We start from the raw sequence: 16,301 nt of genomic DNA, 5'->3' as shown, positions 1-16,301 counted from the left end.
GGGAGATCTTTCAAGCCCAGGCAGAGCCTAGGAATTACGGGCTTGACTCCCATACAGGACATTGCATGCAAGTCTAGGCTTGACTGTCCTCTCATTGCACCTGCAAAGGATTGTGGGATATGCTGGGTTGTGGGTTGCTGGGCAAACAATATTGAAGGACACTGGGTTAGACAGTCCGGCTCTTTTTCTTATTAAGTTGTGGTTAAAAAAAAAAAAAAAAAAAAAAAAAAAAATCTGTCTCTTAAACAGCCAATTCCCTTCCTTGGATTCCAACTCCCATGATTCAGGTCAGGAGCATTCTGACACCCCCATGGACTTTGCCTCACTGGTGCTGCTCCGTTATTTTGCATTTTGCCCAGCTCCAGACGTGGATTTAGGTTGGTCAGAATTGTCGGATTCACTTCCCAGCTGGGATGCATTAGTCCAGGGTGGAGATGCCAGGGATGCAAAGGGTGAGGGCAAAGTTTCATAAACTCTCATCCCTACACAAGTTTACAACCACAGCAGAACTGAAAGAGCTTGAAAAACAAAATGCAGGACTATGTAGCACTTTAAAGACTAACAAGATGGTTAGTCTTTAAAGTGCTACATAGTCCTGCATTTTGCTTCAGCTACACCAGACTAACACGGCTACATTTCTATCACTATTCTACTTGAAAAACAATGAGTAGTCCTGTGGCACCTTAGAGACTAACAAAATATACACATAGTACAGTTCTTCTGAGGAAGTGGGTTTTGCCCATGAGATTTTATATATTTTTTTTGTTAGTCTCAAGGGGTATATCTAGACTACATGGCTTCGTCAACTGTCCACGAGGCATAACAGGGATGAGGTTTACTGGGGTGGTTGACAAGGGCTTGTCTTGTTGACTGCGGAGTGTCCAGACTACCGCGCGGTGCTGCCAAACAGCTATCGGCACAGCGCGGCAGCCATTTTGATGTAAATGAAGCGGCGATTATTTAAATCGCAGCTTCATTTCTCTATGTCTAGAAATCTCATCTACATGGCTCAGTCGACGGAGTCATGTAGTCTAGACATACCCTAAGGCGCCACAGGACTACTCAATGTTTTTAATGTTATAGACTAACACAGCCACCACTCTGAGACTTGAAAAAGCTCAGTCATTCCTTTCCTTATTATTGGACACAACCTAGATCTGAGGTGTGGCCTGCAGTTCTTGACATTGTCCCTTTCAAGCAGATGGATCTGGCTAGGACTGAATCATGCTCTCGGTACGGATGTTAAATATCGGTTAATTGAATAGTCGATTAACCTCATGAATTCTTATCAGTTACTCGACTATTCTATAGTCCCTGGGGGTGGGGCCAGCAGCCAGTGCACTCCGGTCCCACTCCCGATGAGCCCCCCGTCACCCTGCATTGCTGCCTCTGTATCAGAGGCAGCAGCATGTGGTGGCAGGAGGGAGCTGGTCCATGAGAAGAGCCAGTTTAAAGCCCAGCTTCCCTCTTGGACCGGCTGCCTGTCGCCCCCCGCAGTTGCCTCTGATACAGAGGCAGTAGCGTGGGTTAGTAGCAGCCCGTCCACGGGGGTGGGGCTGAGCTCCCAGAACCAGCGCGTGTCAGAACTGAGCTGGGGTGCTGGCCAGCCTGCTAAAGTTTTACTTTGGAGAGGGGGGGGGGGGGATGCATGTAGTCTATAGCATTAATCTAGAAGCTGTTGCTCATCAGTTAATCGACGGCACTCTTACATCCCTAGCTCTCGGCTCACAAGCAAGGAAGCACACCTACCCGCAGGAACTTGTCCAGGGCTCCATTCTCCATGTACTCAGTGATGATCATGAAAGGTTTGTCTGAAAAGAGAACCGGATCATAGGAAGTCCCGGGAGAGCTTCCTTGCCCAGACATCAGCACCCTCGGGCATACGCGCACAGCACAGGAAAGGGGCCTGGGCCACCGCCTCTCAGAACAGGCCGAGAAGGCAATTCTCCTGATTTTTCAAAGTTCCACTGACTGGGGGCATCATCTGCACGGATGGGCACTTGTCAGGGAACATGCTTGGGAGAGAGCCTCTTGCAGCCTGGCTTGATTGCCAGTCCCTGCCAACCTGCTGCATTCAGCTTCAAGAAGCCGTTTGGGTGCAGCCCGACGATCTGGGCACCTCTCAGCAAGTCTAATCCTGGGCAGAGTTCTGCAGCGAGGGCTGATGGGATATTTCCAGCTGAGTTTAAGAGCTGCAACTTTCCCGGAGTTGCCCCAGCACAGCCTGGCCGTTTGTCCAGCCCTGGGCTGTCCCGCAGGGTCCCCTGGCTGAGAAGGAGTTACTGGGGGGTGCAGCGCTTACACTTGGAGACGACGCCCTCCAGCCGGATGATGTTGTGGTGGCAGAACTGGCCCATGATACTGGCCTCGCTCAGGAAGTCGATGCGCTGCTTCTCCGTGTAGCCAACCTTCAAAGTCTTGATTGCCACTGGGACGTCCTTCTTCCCATGCCTCAGTGACCCCTTGTAAACTTCCCCAAATTCGCCTGGCAGGGGCAAAGGAGGAAGAGCGTGACCCTCCTGAGGCTACTGGAGACGTGGGCACATCCACCACTGGCTGATGCAAAGGAAATGCCCATCTGCTCTTCTATGGAGGGAAATCCGTCCACCTATAGGCTGCAACACGAGGCCAAGTCCCTCGACTAAGAGGCTGCAACCCAGCCCCAGGCTACTTAAGGAAGGCAAGTCCTACCTACCCCCACCATAGGCTGCTTGAGGAAGGTGGGGCCCAGTTTCACCAGCCACTCACAGCGAGAAGAGGGAGCGACCTACCTGCACCAATCACCTTCTGCCGGCTGATGCACGAGGGGTGAATCTCGGTTGTAAATTTCAGCACTGCCTGGTTGGGGTCTTCATAGGTGTGAGGGTCCACGTACGTCTTCAGGGGCTTCAGCTGCTCTGTGGGGCAGGGGAGGGCAGGAGGTGACACATGGAAGCAGGCATGAGGCTGGGGCTCAGGATCCCAGCGGGAGCTCATCTTCCCAAAAGTACACTTCAGCTCAGGGCTGTTTGAAGCCCCGCTGCCCTCAGCCCAGCACCCGTTTCCCCTCCGCGGGTGGGTAGGAACGCTGCTGCTGTCGCGCTGGCAGAGGGGGACAGTCTCCCTTGAGCCTGCATGTACATTTATGGGTCATGCTGTGGGGACCTTTGCTCACTGGGATCTGTGGCAGGCCCAGAGTTCCGGGGCCTCACCCTGGAGGTGGCCCTGGAGGCCATGATTGGACCCTTTCTTCAGCAGCAGGCCGGGGACCCCAGCAGGCCTGCGACAGAGGGACTGGGCTTGTAGCGTCTGATTCTGCCCATCTGCTGCATGGGCATATCCCTGAGCTGGGTCTACTCAGGAGCAGATGATCATTTTGTGGGGCCCAGGGCAGCCCAATTTCGTGGGGCCCCCCTTTGCCACGGCGCATGCGCGGGGCCCGGGGCAGCCGCCCCGCTCGCCCTGCCCTATATCTGCCCCTGGGTCTACTTACAGCCTCCTGGGGGGAAGAGCTGTCCCTGCCCCTAGATAGCCTGTCTCCACCCCTCCGTCCCAGCTGAGCACACAGCTGGGATCTGCTGCACCCGTCTCCGAGGGACACCAGCCACGCGAGTCCCAGAGAGCAGAGTCCAACGCCGCCCCTGCTGGACTCTTTCACTCACCAGACTTCGAGAAGTAAACATCCTCAGATGACTGGCGGGCCCGAGAGCGCCTCCTCCTACATCGAGAGGGAGAATTAGAAGCCTGCAGAGGCTCCCCACTGCTTCCCGAATCACATGACCAGAAGCCCCCATGAAGGAACAAGTTCACCCCTTCCCATACACATACAGAGCCCAGATCAATCCAGCCACCTGCCCTGCCACCTAGTAGGGAGGCCCAGCTCCTGGGGGGTCCTGCACTCCATCCTTCCTCAGGTAAATCTCCCAGTGACACTCTGGCTGGGGTAAGTACCTGAGGGCCCAATGGGAACAGACTCATCGGTTTCACTTCTGTCTCTGGTCAGTTGCACATCCTGGCTCTCCTGCCAGGATCTCTGGCCAGTCTCTCAAGCAGAGAAATAGGCTCATTTCGGTTGCTCTCACACAGCTTAAGCTGGATCCAACCCTGCCCATTTCTCTCAGCAGCTGGGGCCAGGTCAGCAGTGGGAAGAATCACATCGTAACAGAGGTCTGGGTTGGCAGCAGACAGATGTTAGCTGCCTGCAATGCTGCCCTCACCCCGGGGTACACTGGCTGCGAGGGAGGGAGGTCCCATGGGGAATCAACAGGCAGCCGCTGCTGGGCTATGGATGCCCTAATGGCAAAGGAGGGGGAGGGAAAGCAAATACCTTCGGTGAAGGTAGAGGCCCACAGCTACCAAGCCCAGGATCAAAAGGATCCCAGTGACAGAGCCCCCGACTGCTGCTGCCGTGTTCATACCATCGGAGCCTGAAGGAGGAAGGAAACACTGTGAAGGAAACCACAGGGAAACTCGCCACACATTTCCAGCATGGCCGGACTCTGCCCAGGCTTCGCCAAGGGCCATGGCCGGGCAGAATGAGTGCGCAGTTCCTGTCGCACTCAGTTCCCTCCATTCTGAGCTCTGGCCAGCCCTGAGGGCCAGGAAGTTTTGAACAGGGGGCACAAGGAGAGGCAAGGCTGGGAGCACTGTGGCAAGAGATCAGAGCTGGGGATTCAGCAACAAAAGATCTGAGTTCTAGTTCCAGACTTTGCCACTGACTTGCTGTGTGGCCGGGGCCAAGTCACTTCCCCTCCTGGTGCCCAGCTGGGAAATGGAGGGAATAAGGGGGGGCTCTGCCCCTCTCTCACATACTTACCCTCAGCACGTGTCTCAAATTCATAGTCCATGCTGTAGGCCCCCTGGCCTTCTTGTGTCAGGGCCTGGACCCGCACCAAGTACTTGGTGCCCGGTGTGAGCTTGGGGAGGGTGACCGAGTTCCCTTCACAGCGCAGGACCGAATAGCTGTTCTCATCCATCTTTGGAAAGCAAGCACACATCCCCCAGCACAAAGGTGAGCAGCCCCGCAGGACCAGCCAACGCCCCAGAGCCCAGCGTATGCAGACGGGGCCCTGCTGGCAACTGGAGGCAGGAGAGGGGGCAAACCAGTGACAGGATCACCTGGCTCAAGGATCAGAGGCTGAGGCCAAGCCAGCGAGGACAATCTGGCTTCACCTCCAACCTACCACCCCAGCCACCTGATGTCCCTGTGGGTGTGTCTAGACGACATGGCTCCATCGACAGAGACATGCAGTCTAGACACACCCTGTGAGTCTTCCTTGGAGCACTCCAACAACTTCACTCATGCTGTGACTTGTGCATTCGAGCCAGGCCCCCCCCTTCCAGCTGGCTCCATGAGCCCCACTGTTTTCCCTCCCTGTTCTCTAAGCCCAGGCCCCAAATAAACAAGGGGCTTAGGCGAGAACAGGAAGAACTCAAGACCTAGCCAGCACCGCCCCACCCTCCTGTATTCTCAGGTATTGGAGCAGCTGGGTAGAGACAGCGGACATGGCTAGCATGCAGAGCAGATGGACAGCGAACCTTCTTGCTGTAGGTGACCTCATACTTCCAAACACGGCTCTGCTGCCGGGGCTGGACGGTCCAGGAGATGCTCAGGCTGGTTTCAGTCTGGCTGTCCAAATTCACTGATGTCACCCGGGGAGGCTCTGGTCAATGGAGAAGGCGACAGTCAAGTGGGAGCTGGGAGGTGTGAAGCCCTCACCTCATTCATGGGGTGGAGGAATGCCAGCCCAGTGGCCCCCAGGGCTCTGGCAGAGCTGCCAATATGCAGGTGTGGCCAGTCCACCCATCTAACTACACATGAGATCTTCCACTTTACCTTGCTCATCCATGGCTGGTCTCCTCTGTAGGTCACAGGTGACTTCAGCTGCTCCGCCCCCTCGTGTCCTGCCCTAACTAACCTTTCTCTGTTGCCTGCCCACCAAACCCATTCAGGAGATTAACAGCTTTCCCATATGAACTGGTGCACATCCCTCATCTGGATAGAAACCAGGCCCCCGGAGGGCCCCGCAGGGACACCGACACAATCCCATCCGCTCTGTATATGTTCATGCTTCACCTGTCTGGTTGACACTGATGCTCACAGTGCCATAGCTGTGGCTGGGGCTGAAAGAGGACACGCCGTTCCTAGCCTCTACGGTGAAGGTGTAGTTAACGTGTGGCTCCAGTTCACTGATGGTCAGAGACGTCCTGGTCAGCCCCTGGGGCTGGTCTGAATAGCGGATGCTACTGTCACAGGGCCGACACTCCCCTGACTCCGGCCAGCACTGCTCACATGTGATGCTGTAGGTGATGTCCTTACGACCACCCGTGTCATGGGGCGGTGACCAGCGCAGCTGCACCTTGGCTCCCAAGCCAATGGCCTTGACGTTGCGGGGGGCAGAAGGGGGACCTGGATGGGGGAGGAGAAAGGTCAAGGTGTTAAGGGCATTTCTTTCCTTCTGGGGGCAGAGCAAGATGAGCTGGGAGCTTCTGGACCTGGAGGAGTGAGACTCAAGTGACATGGCCCATCCCCATCCACTCCTCACTGCTGGCCCAGCCAATAGATTCACTACTTGAACAACCTCACGATGGGAAGTGCCACCCTCAAAGGTGCAGACCTTTCCCTAGGGATGAGGGGCGGGACTGCCGGTCATGGGGGTGTTCCCAAGGTGGGTGAGGAGACGGAGTTCATCCCAGCATGCAGGAGGTGGCAAGAGTCTAGACTGGGCTGCCTCAGACTCAGCCTGCCGATCTGGGGTCTCAGAAGGAGAAGGGGGATTTATGGAGAGAGCTGAGGGGCTGTGTAGCTCTGAGACCTGGGGCCTGGGAGGCAGGGCTCCTGGGTTCAATTCCAGCTCTGCCACTGGCTCACTGGATGAGAACGGGCAAGCCCCTCAACTGCTCGATGCCTCAGTTTCCCCACTTATGAACTGGGGAGGGGGAAAAGGCACTTACTTCCCTCCTGCACCGAAAGCATGAATGCTCACAAGGCGCTCACCAATCCTTGGGGCTCAGTACAATTCTAGATTAGCAGAGAGTTTATTACAGGTCAGGAAGATGGAGCAAGGGCCCTGACCTGCCCCGGGGACACTGGAAACACAGGTGATAACAGCAGAGGTTGGTCACCACAGTAGGGTCTCATACTTACGGGTGCAGGGAAAAGACACTGGATCCTCTGGGGCCCGGAAATAGCCTTCCTCACATTGGCACGACGTGGAGCCTTCAGGAGAGGAGAGCGTGTGGGAGGGACACTTGGCACAGGCATCACCGGAGACGTCTGGCTTGAAGAACCCAGCAGGGCAGGCTGTGAGGGGAGAGCATGGGCCAGCTTAGGCAAGGTGGTACACAGAACAGCCTGAATGTGCGGAGGGGATTGGCCAGTGGAGCCACCTGACAGGAGGTCTCCCACTCTTCTCTGCATGGGAAGAGACAGCGCCTAGGCGGCCTGCTCTTTGGGGCAGGGCAGTCTCTTCTCCAAGTTTGTACAGCACCTAGCGGGCCAGGGCCCTGATCCCAGCTTGGGACCCTGAACGTGCCAACCAATCAGAACCGTGCTGCAGAGAACAAGCCTGTGGTCCCATCTCTCAGTGGCAGAGGCACAGATCACATTAGCAGACGTGCAGCTGAACAAGCCTTTGATGGTCTGCTTAGGTGTGTGGAGAGAGCTGGCAAGGGGGTGGTTCCAAGGTTCGTGTGTCTGTTGTGGAGAGTGTGCTTGGTGGTGAGTGTGTGTTTCAGGTTGTGGGGGATTGAATGAAAGCAGGGAGTGGCCTGCCTACCAGGACAATCCTCACGTGACTTACTCCACTGTAACTTTCCCCCTTCCTTCCAGCTACTCCAGCCTACGGCACCTTTCTACCAATATGCCCACGCACACAGTGGGGCTGTACCACCGTAATCAGTCCATTCAGACACAGTTAAAACACCACAGGACAAGGTGACGGGCCCCAGGAGACAGCAATGGTCTAAGGCAGGAAGGTCGGACTGGGATTGTTTGCCCAGCTAGTTTCTTTTCTTTGGTTTCTCTAAACAAAGAGAGGAGCGGGGGAGGAGGAGCCTGCCTCATTCCCCATCCGATCTGGGTTTTCCACAGGAACCCAATTTCCGCCTCCTCACCCACCCTAGGCTGTGGGAGTTGCTTCCTCCAGTGTTCTGAAGAGGAAGCGGTTGTGGAAGCCATGTAGCTTGAGTTTTCAGGAAGGCCCTTTCCTCCGTCTGCCGGAGCACTGCCACGGGGCACGGATTCCCCCTCCATTGTAGTGTTTCTTTAACAAAACACAAAGATCTTGACCAAACGCTCAGATAGCTCTGGCCCCAGTGCCCATCTGCAGGCGGCTAAGCAAGCCAGGGGTCTGCAGGCCGGCCCAGCTGTACAATGGCCACAGCGATGGGTGGTCATAGGGAAGGGGTATTTTAGATGTTCACAAGTCCCTTCCTCTGCAGCAGCTAGGTTAAGAACCGCTTGCCCCCAGCCCTGTGTTAAGAAAGTTTCCCCTTCCCTCCTGCCTCTTTGCCTGGTCTATTACAAAAACACACACTTCTCCAAAGAGAAACTGCCCCTGCCCAGTTCAATATTTTGTGTGTGGTCTTCACTTGCCCAGCTTGGTGGCTTTGGCTGCCTAGGGCAGTAAACCTGTCAGGATTTCACTGGTGCCCAGAGACTGGCTTCCTTCCCCTGGAGGGGAGGGAGCAGGAATCCTGGGTCTCTGTACAGCAATGTAACTCACAGGAATTAGTTTCAATTATTAAATACTGATGATGGAGGAGATTAAATAGATAGATGGATGGGGTGTATGGAGACAGAGATAGATCAGATGCCCAGGCACGTTGCACAGGGTACAGACTGCTCTGTAGTGTTCCCCTGGGCGGAAGGAGGCGGTGAAGCCTTCATGAAGGTGGGGGGGGGGGAGGAGGGGAGTTCTGGCAGCAGGAGGAGAGCTGGGAGGGTAAGAATATTTTGTTTATTCCTGGAGATAAACTCCTTTGTTTCCTGCCAGCGAGGCTCCCTTTCACACAGGCCAGCAGGCTCTGCCATTGCTCCAGGAGGTCAGAGAATCTCTCTGCACAAAGGGCACATTCCATTCTCCATCCCCACCCCCATCCTGGGCAGGAGGCAAGACCATCCCTCCAGGGACAGGTCACAGCACAGGGCAAGTGACCATGGGAGCAAGGTGCTTGCTGGCCCGCCCAGACGCCGAGGAAGCCAGTTGGGTGGTAGCCACCACTGGAATTAGGGTTGCCAGGTGTCCGGGTTTGAACCAGACAGTCTGGTATTTGAGCTTTCTGTCCAGGAAACAAACTGAGAAAATACGAGATATAGAAATGTCCGGTATTTTCTATACAAGTAAGTTTTATTATTATCGTAAGTATCAGTACATAGTTGTGTATTGCCTGGCTGGTAGACATGCTAGTGCAGCGTGAGCGTGTCTACCAGCCAAGCAGTACGCAACTATGCAGTAAAGAGGAGGGGGGTGGAGATGGGGCCGGGACAGGATGGACTCCCCGGGGCCGGACTCACCCGTGCGCCCCACTGGAACCGTGCGCGGGACGGGCAGCACCCCGAGATCTGCATGCGCCCAGGCCAGCCCCACTTCCCACCGGCTGGTTTACCCCTTCCCCGCCAGCCCTGCTCCCCCCCAAACCTCTCCTGGCCAGCCCTGCTTCCTGATGGCCGTTCTCTCCCCACCCCTCCGGATCTCCTCTGGCCAGCTCTGCTCCCCACGACCTCCTCCCGGCCAGCCCCACTCCCCTCCTGGCCGGTCCCCATCCCCATCTGAGATCAAGTATGTCCAGTTTTTTTTTAAATCATCTGGTAACCCTAACTGGAATGTGGGGCACTCCCCGTGACTCCGCCTGGCTGGCCCCTCCCTCCCTGCTGCCCCAAAGACACTCCACAGGCAATCGTGGGGCGGAACCCAACAGACAGTGATGGGCATCCCTGAGGACCTCAGACTCATCACAGGAACAACCCCTCATATCAGGTCCAGCTTCCACGAAGGCCTCCTGGAACTAAGGCTCCTTGGGATCCATGGTCCTACAGCAGCTGAGTCCTACTCATGCTTAGGGGATCCCCCCAACATTGTGTCCTTCCTCAAGGCCCAGGGCAGCTGCCATAAGCTGGCTGGCAGGGCAGGAAAAGAGTGGAACATGCCTTTATGGTCACCCAAACTCTGCTCATCTGAAGATCTCCTGGGCTCCTAGGCAAAGCACTAGCCATGCTCTGCTGCCATCGTTCCTATGGAGGCACGGCCCATAATGACTCCAGGTCCCAGCATGCAATGCTCCACCTGGCCCCGGACAAAGGGGCAGCCCATGGCAACCCCTGCTTCAAAGACGCAGTACTCCACTGTGATACCCACAGTGCCAGGGCGGGTTCCTGCTCTGCAAGCTGAGGCTTGTAGTCTCTGTGGACTGCTTCACTGGCCACAAGATACAGGGCAGCTGGGCTCTGGATTTCTGTGAGCTGCATCTGGGCCTCCTGGTCAGGACTCGCTCAGCCCCCGGGGCGGAGGGCAAGAGACCACCAAAAGGCCAAGGACGCCCCTGCAGGGCCACCACCAGAGGCAGCGGGAAGAGCAAGGCCTGTTTGGAACATAGGGAGGTGTCAGAATCCGAGGGGATCACAGTCTGAAGGGATGTATGAGCCCATAAGAGGACAAGGTCCCTGCCCCCTGCGCGTGCGCGCACACACTGCTCCATTCAGCCAGAGAGCACGAGTGTCTGCACAGACACCCTCTCCCAGGGGGAGGGGAGGAGGATGCAAACTCTTAGCAAGTCTTGTTTTCCTAGGACGATGGGGGGTGGCAGGAAAACATGGGTACGGCCGCGAGGAAGACAGATGGAGTGTGGATGACACACAAGACCATGGAGGAGGGGGAAGCAGGCACTACACTGCTGGGGGGAGGGGAGATATCTGTCAATGCCACAGGCCCAGGGACTCGAGCGGCTGGCACTGGCAAGGCCAGCTGGCATGGCAGATGCCCAAGGAATGCGAGTGCAACACTCCATGCATGCGCTTTGGTGCCCAGGCGCTCTCTGCTATGTGGCTGGCATTGGGGCCAAGGGGTGTAGCCACAGGGCCCTGCCCTAAAGTGTCTCTTGGGGAGCTGGGAAGGGAAAGGGGAACCATGCAAACTCTCCCGCAGCTGATGAAGAAGTAATGAGGAGGCAAAGGAGGGGCAGAGGGGAGCAGCACCTGTCCCATGTCAGCCTGGGGCGGTTTGGTTCTTGGCTGAGGAAGGCGCCCTGGGGATCTGGCCCACTCTGTCCCAGGGAGCCCACATGGTGGCTGCTGCTTGCTCCCTCATGCACAGCTGGACACCGAGGGGACCAGAGGGCAGCTAGGCTGCCTGTCACTATGGTGACCCACTGGGCCCACACCATGGTTAAACCTGGCCTGGGGGAAAGCCCTCTGTGGACTGCGGGGACTCAGTACCAATAACCCTGCTGCAGACAGAACAGGGTCACCCCCCCCAATCAAGTGAGACTCCAGCCCCTTTGTCCGCTGTTTGATGGCAAGCCAGAGAGCTGCTCCCCCACAGCTCGCCAGTCTGGTCCCAAGGGCAGAACAGAGGCCAGACGGGAGCGTGTTCCCCCTGCAGCTACAGAATCCAAACCTAACCCCTACACAAGCCCCACCTAGGCCAGGCTCTGGAGCACAGCAGCTCCTGTTCCTCTCCCAGGGGCAGGGGGCTGCACTTTTTCTTGCCACCTGCACACTGGGGAGCGTGAGGAAACGAAACGGAGGCTGTGGAAACACAGGCGCCAAGATGCCACAGGGATGAGCACTGCATAAAAACGACACCAAGACAAACAGATCTCTGGGCTGGGAGTTATGCAGGGTGGATTTTTGTCCTGCAGATCTTTCCTTTTGGGACAGACAGGCAGGGCAACAACCCAGGGCTTGCCAAAAGCCCAAACTCCCAGAGCGAATGGACCTGACTCCTTCAATGGCTGGAGCAGTCCCCCAATCCCTTGCCACCAGAGCCCACCAGCTCTCCACTGTTAAGGGAGTAAAATTACATGGTTTAACTTCCGTACTGAGTGTTTCCATCCATAGCCATAGCCTGGGAGCTCTGGGGTTTACCCAGACGGGCTGATAGGAAGGCACAAAAGCTGCTGGCATCAGGGGAAGGGACCAGTTACACAGAGCGCCGGCAGCTTCCGTGCACTGAAGGCTCCTGATCTGCTCTCCCTGAGGTGCCCGTGGGCGAGGGCTGGACTCAGCACTGAACGGCCCCTGGATTATCTCCTGCCACATTCCTGACCCCAATAAAATAGAGGGGGCCCCTCCCTGCCCTTTCTCTCTGGTTTGTGTCATTTCCGTCCTCTCCGCCCCTGGGGAAGGCTGAGTTGTGCAGGGAGGGTGCCCCCAGTCAGGGCGTGTTCTGTGCATGGGCTGCGACGGCCCCTCTGCTTTCCCCCGCGCCAGACTCACAGGTCCAAGGCTGACTATGGGGCACCAGAGCCAACGCTGGGATCCAGAACCCTCCACTCCCACAAACAACAGCCAGGGATGGCACTTGGCACCAGGGCAGGGTCTGAGTTGGCACAAAACTCCCTTGAACTTGGGGGTCTCATGACCTGCCAGGTGGCAGCGCAGGGACTGACCCTCCTTGCCTTCTCCCAGAGCAGAGTCCCCACAAGCCAGGGGTGGCCGACCAGCCTGTGCTACAGGGCTGTCACCAGACCAGTCCAAACGCACAGAACCACGTATGGCACTGCCAGGGGTGGGACTGCTCTGCCATGTCGTGTGGGCAGCCCTGCCAGTGCCCCTCAATCCTGACCCACAGCCTCTGGCTATCCCAGCCCTGTGCTCCCCACACAGCTGGCCAGCGCCCCTCAAGGACGCTGAGCACCCTGCTGATATTCTAGCCCCAGGCTTTGCCGGTGTATGAAGCAGACACACAACCTCCTGTTCCCAACTTGGGGCAGACGGCTGAGAGCGGACCCCCCAGGGGGACGCCATCCCAGCCTCCCACAGCCTTGGTCCCAGCCCACCCTTTCCTAGCAGCCAGGGACACAGCACCTAAGACTGGAGCTGGTGACCCTGGAGTCCGAGCCAGGTGCCCAGGGGGAAGCACGTCCTGATGTATTGCTGCTTCCCTGCCCTCAGAAGGGCAGATCTGTGTCCCACAGGCCAGCCCAGCCCTGGGGGCACAAGGCTGGGCAATTCATAGCCTGCCCGCTAGCTACCAGAGACGCATGCAACAGGGTCCAGGAGCATGCCTCACCCTGACCCTTAGCCCCAGAGCTCCCCACAAGGGGCTCACACATGGCACTTTATTCCCCCCTCTGGTGGGGCTGACAAGGCCCTGATCCGGGGAGGGGCAGATGCAGAGCCCAGGCGCAGCTCAGACACCAGGGCGGAGCAGGGCTCTGTGCCCCCCTGCACTTGGCCCACGGTATTTCTCAGGCCCAAGGCAAGGAGCTGACTGCAGCTGGGCAGCCAAGGACTGATGGGGCCAGTATCCCTCCTAGAGGGGTCTCTCTGGGGGCACCTGGCCCGGGTATGCCAAGCTGCTGTCCATGCTGGGCTTGTCTGGGGGTGGGAATAGACACCCGGGGCCTGCAAGCCAGCACTGCACTGGGGGTGTCTCTGGGTTAGGGGCCGTGCTGCCTTGGGGGCATTTGGAAGAACAGCCCCAGCACCAGGCACCACGGGGACTCCTGCAGGGGCAGGGGGCTGAAAAGCCAGAACAGGTCCACCTTCCTCCCCCACTTCCAAGACTCCAGGCTGCTTTGTAAAAGAGCTAATCCCCATAAATCAAATCCTTCCCGCTCCTTGACCCCGGGCCCCCCCGATCAGCCGAAGGTCGACAGCAGGTGTGTGTGTGTGTGTGTGTGTGTGGGGGGGGGGGTGTTGATTCCACCCTGGCAAGCTCGGAGCCGCCCCTCCCCCAGCTGCACTTTCTGCATTGCTGGGGTTTATCTCCCCTGTCCCAAGGAGGCTCCCGACGCCCCCGCTCCCAGCACATTCCTCACCACTCATGTCACAAGGGAGCTACCAGGCCGGCACAGGCATCTGCTCCATTGCCAGACCCCCAGCTCCTCCCCCTGCTCCCAACACTGATGCCTATTGTTTGGGAAGGGTTAGCAAGGAAGCTCAGATCTCTGCTCTCTGGCCCTGCTGCCCTCCCAGAGCAGGGAAGTGAACAACTGGAAATAGATGCCCTTGCCCAGGGCTAGGAGAGCAAGGGGGCTGAGGGGCATCTGCTGAGCTGGGTGGGGAGCCCAGGGGGAAATAGTGGATGGAGGGGGCTGCAGGTCGGGACTGAGGGGCTCCGGCAGAGCTGGGTGCGGGAGTATAGGAGGGATTCTGGGGCTCTGGCAGCGCTGGGTGGGGGGACACTGGGTGTGGGAACAAAAGAGGACAGAGGGCTGCTAGCATTGCTGTGAATGGGGCAGCTTGGAGCCAGAGCGGAGGGTACTGGAGGTCAGGCCTGCCAGGTGAACATGTGGCACTGAGCGATCCAGACAGTAACACTGGTATTGAATGTGAGTTCTGGGCAGTTCCTGCCCATGCTGCCCTGGCACCAGCAGCCCCATACACATGAGAGCTTGCCACCCCCCGTGCATACCCCAGCCACGCCTTTACCTTTGCAGATCTCCTCCGCCTTCTCGTAGCCCGCCCGGCACAGGCACTGTCCGATGGGCACCAGCCACTCCCCATCCGAGTTGCAGTGCATGCTGGGCTCCTCGCTGGCCACCGCATCCTCCACACAGGTGCCCTGGACCTTGGCCAGCGCCTGCGAGTCAGCCCCGGCGATGGTCTCGGGGAAGAGTGCCATATGCTGCAGTACTCTGGGGCACTTCTTGTAGTAGATGCGGACGGAGAGCAGGGCCACGCAGGCCCCAATGTCCTGGAAGGCCAGGTAGAAACCCTTGCGGGTCAGTGGCCCCACCGACCGCACCTCCACGTTGAGCTTGACGTTGCGGGTGGCGAAGTCATCGCGCACGGTGATCTCGTCGGGCGCAATGGTGTCAATCTTCCTGAACTGGCGCTTCTGGAAGTTGGTGCCGTAGTCCACGTCTGACTCGGCGTAGTACAAGTTAAAGGTCTCCTTGCAGGAGCTGGCCCCTCCTGGGAAGCTGTTGCAGTCACGCACGGTGAACTTCAACTCGATGAAGATGCGCTGGGCTTCGCTGCGGTAGATCCAGTTCGTTCGCAGCCAGTTGTCCTGGTCGCTTTCCATCACGTTGCAGACCGAGTACATGTAGATGAGGGATTCGTTCATGACGTTCTGGAGAAGATCCCACTGCCGGGGAGAGCAGGCGTTAAAGGAAGGCAAAGGGGGCTGTTGGGGCTGGGGCTTAAATGATCAGAGAAGGAACAAGAAACCCTGCAGGGCCCCTGGATAAGTTTCTTCCCGACCCCCTCAGCTGGAGGCTGGCGCACGCCCTGAAGCTGGGGGCTAGGACTGGCTTATGCCGCAGCTACCTTGGCTCTGCCCCATGCCAAGCGTCTAACTAAAAGCAGCTACTGGTGGCTTCATCTCAACACTGCCTTGCAATTGCCCCTAGTCTCTGTATGCTCACCCCCGGCCCCCTTCCGTTGCCTGCAGGCTTGGCCCCCTGCGGACATGTTGCCATTGCCCTGGAGGGACGCTGACCCGTCCACCCTCTGCAGAAGGAAGGTCACAAGGCCAAACTCAGTTCTACAGACGGAGAAACAGGCCCAAGGTGGGTCAGGCCTCAGATCGTGGGTGCCCAACACAAGCCTGCACAGGGCAAACTCCCTGCTCGTGCCAGCGCTCTCGCCCAGCTGCTCTGTTCTCACTGCTCCCCAATTGTGCCACACACTGGAAACGAAATTAAATCTCACGCCACTTCTGGGGAGCCCAGCCAGGCAAGGGGACCTGAGCCTCAGAATCCAGCCTCAGGCCTGGCCGGCCATCAATGGGATCCCTGGGAGCTGGATCGGGCTGTCAGCATGGCCTGGGTGGTGGCTTTCTGGGTGAGACAGGAGGCCTGGGGTTTGAGCCATCCGGGTTCAGCCTGGCCCTTGGAAGTAGCCGAAGTTTAACAAACCCAGCGGATTAACTTGTCAGGACAGTCCTGTGGGCGGAGAGCAGAACACCTGCCCAATTAACCTCCTGCATGGCCCACAGGAGGGCAGGAGATAGGAAACCTACCAGGAGAGACCAAAACAAGGGGCCAGGGGAGGAAGAGGAAGACCAGCCAGTCTGGGGGGTCTCTGCACAGCTGCAAACAAGGGACACCTGATCCCACCCAGGAGATGCCCCCTCCCCTCCCCCCGCCTCTTTGCCCTCCTTCCCACTGCATGTGGCTGTGCCTCGGGAGCCAGGGCTGGAATGTTTCTC

At 57.7% G+C, this 16,301-nt stretch overlaps 1 protein-coding gene across 1 annotated transcript in view; it reads right to left on the bottom strand.

Annotated features, from left to right (window-relative positions):
- EPHA2 (EPH receptor A2) overlaps positions 1-16,301 on the bottom strand; it is a 40,987-nt gene that overhangs the window by 10,581 nt on the left and 14,105 nt on the right. The window contains exons 3-12 of the mRNA XM_075906114.2: positions 14,576-15,236; positions 7,127-7,282; positions 6,056-6,388; positions 5,518-5,642; positions 4,796-4,955; positions 4,307-4,406; positions 3,642-3,697; positions 2,772-2,897; positions 2,303-2,485; positions 1,750-1,811 (exon numbers count right to left, since the gene is read on the bottom strand). Coding sequence (XP_075762229.2) covers positions 1,750-1,811; positions 2,303-2,485; positions 2,772-2,897; positions 3,642-3,697; positions 4,307-4,406; positions 4,796-4,955; positions 5,518-5,642; positions 6,056-6,388; positions 7,127-7,282; positions 14,576-15,236 — 1,962 coding nt within the window. The remainder of the gene's footprint in view (positions 1-1,749; positions 1,812-2,302; positions 2,486-2,771; positions 2,898-3,641; positions 3,698-4,306; positions 4,407-4,795; positions 4,956-5,517; positions 5,643-6,055; positions 6,389-7,126; positions 7,283-14,575; positions 15,237-16,301) is intronic.

This window comes from Pelodiscus sinensis, chromosome 24 (genome assembly GCF_052426305.1).
Source record: "Pelodiscus sinensis isolate ZL-2025 chromosome 24, ASM5242630v1, whole genome shotgun sequence".
Lineage (NCBI taxonomy): Eukaryota > Metazoa > Chordata > Testudines > Trionychidae > Pelodiscus > Pelodiscus sinensis.
This window is presented reverse-complemented; position numbering and strand designations above follow the sequence as displayed.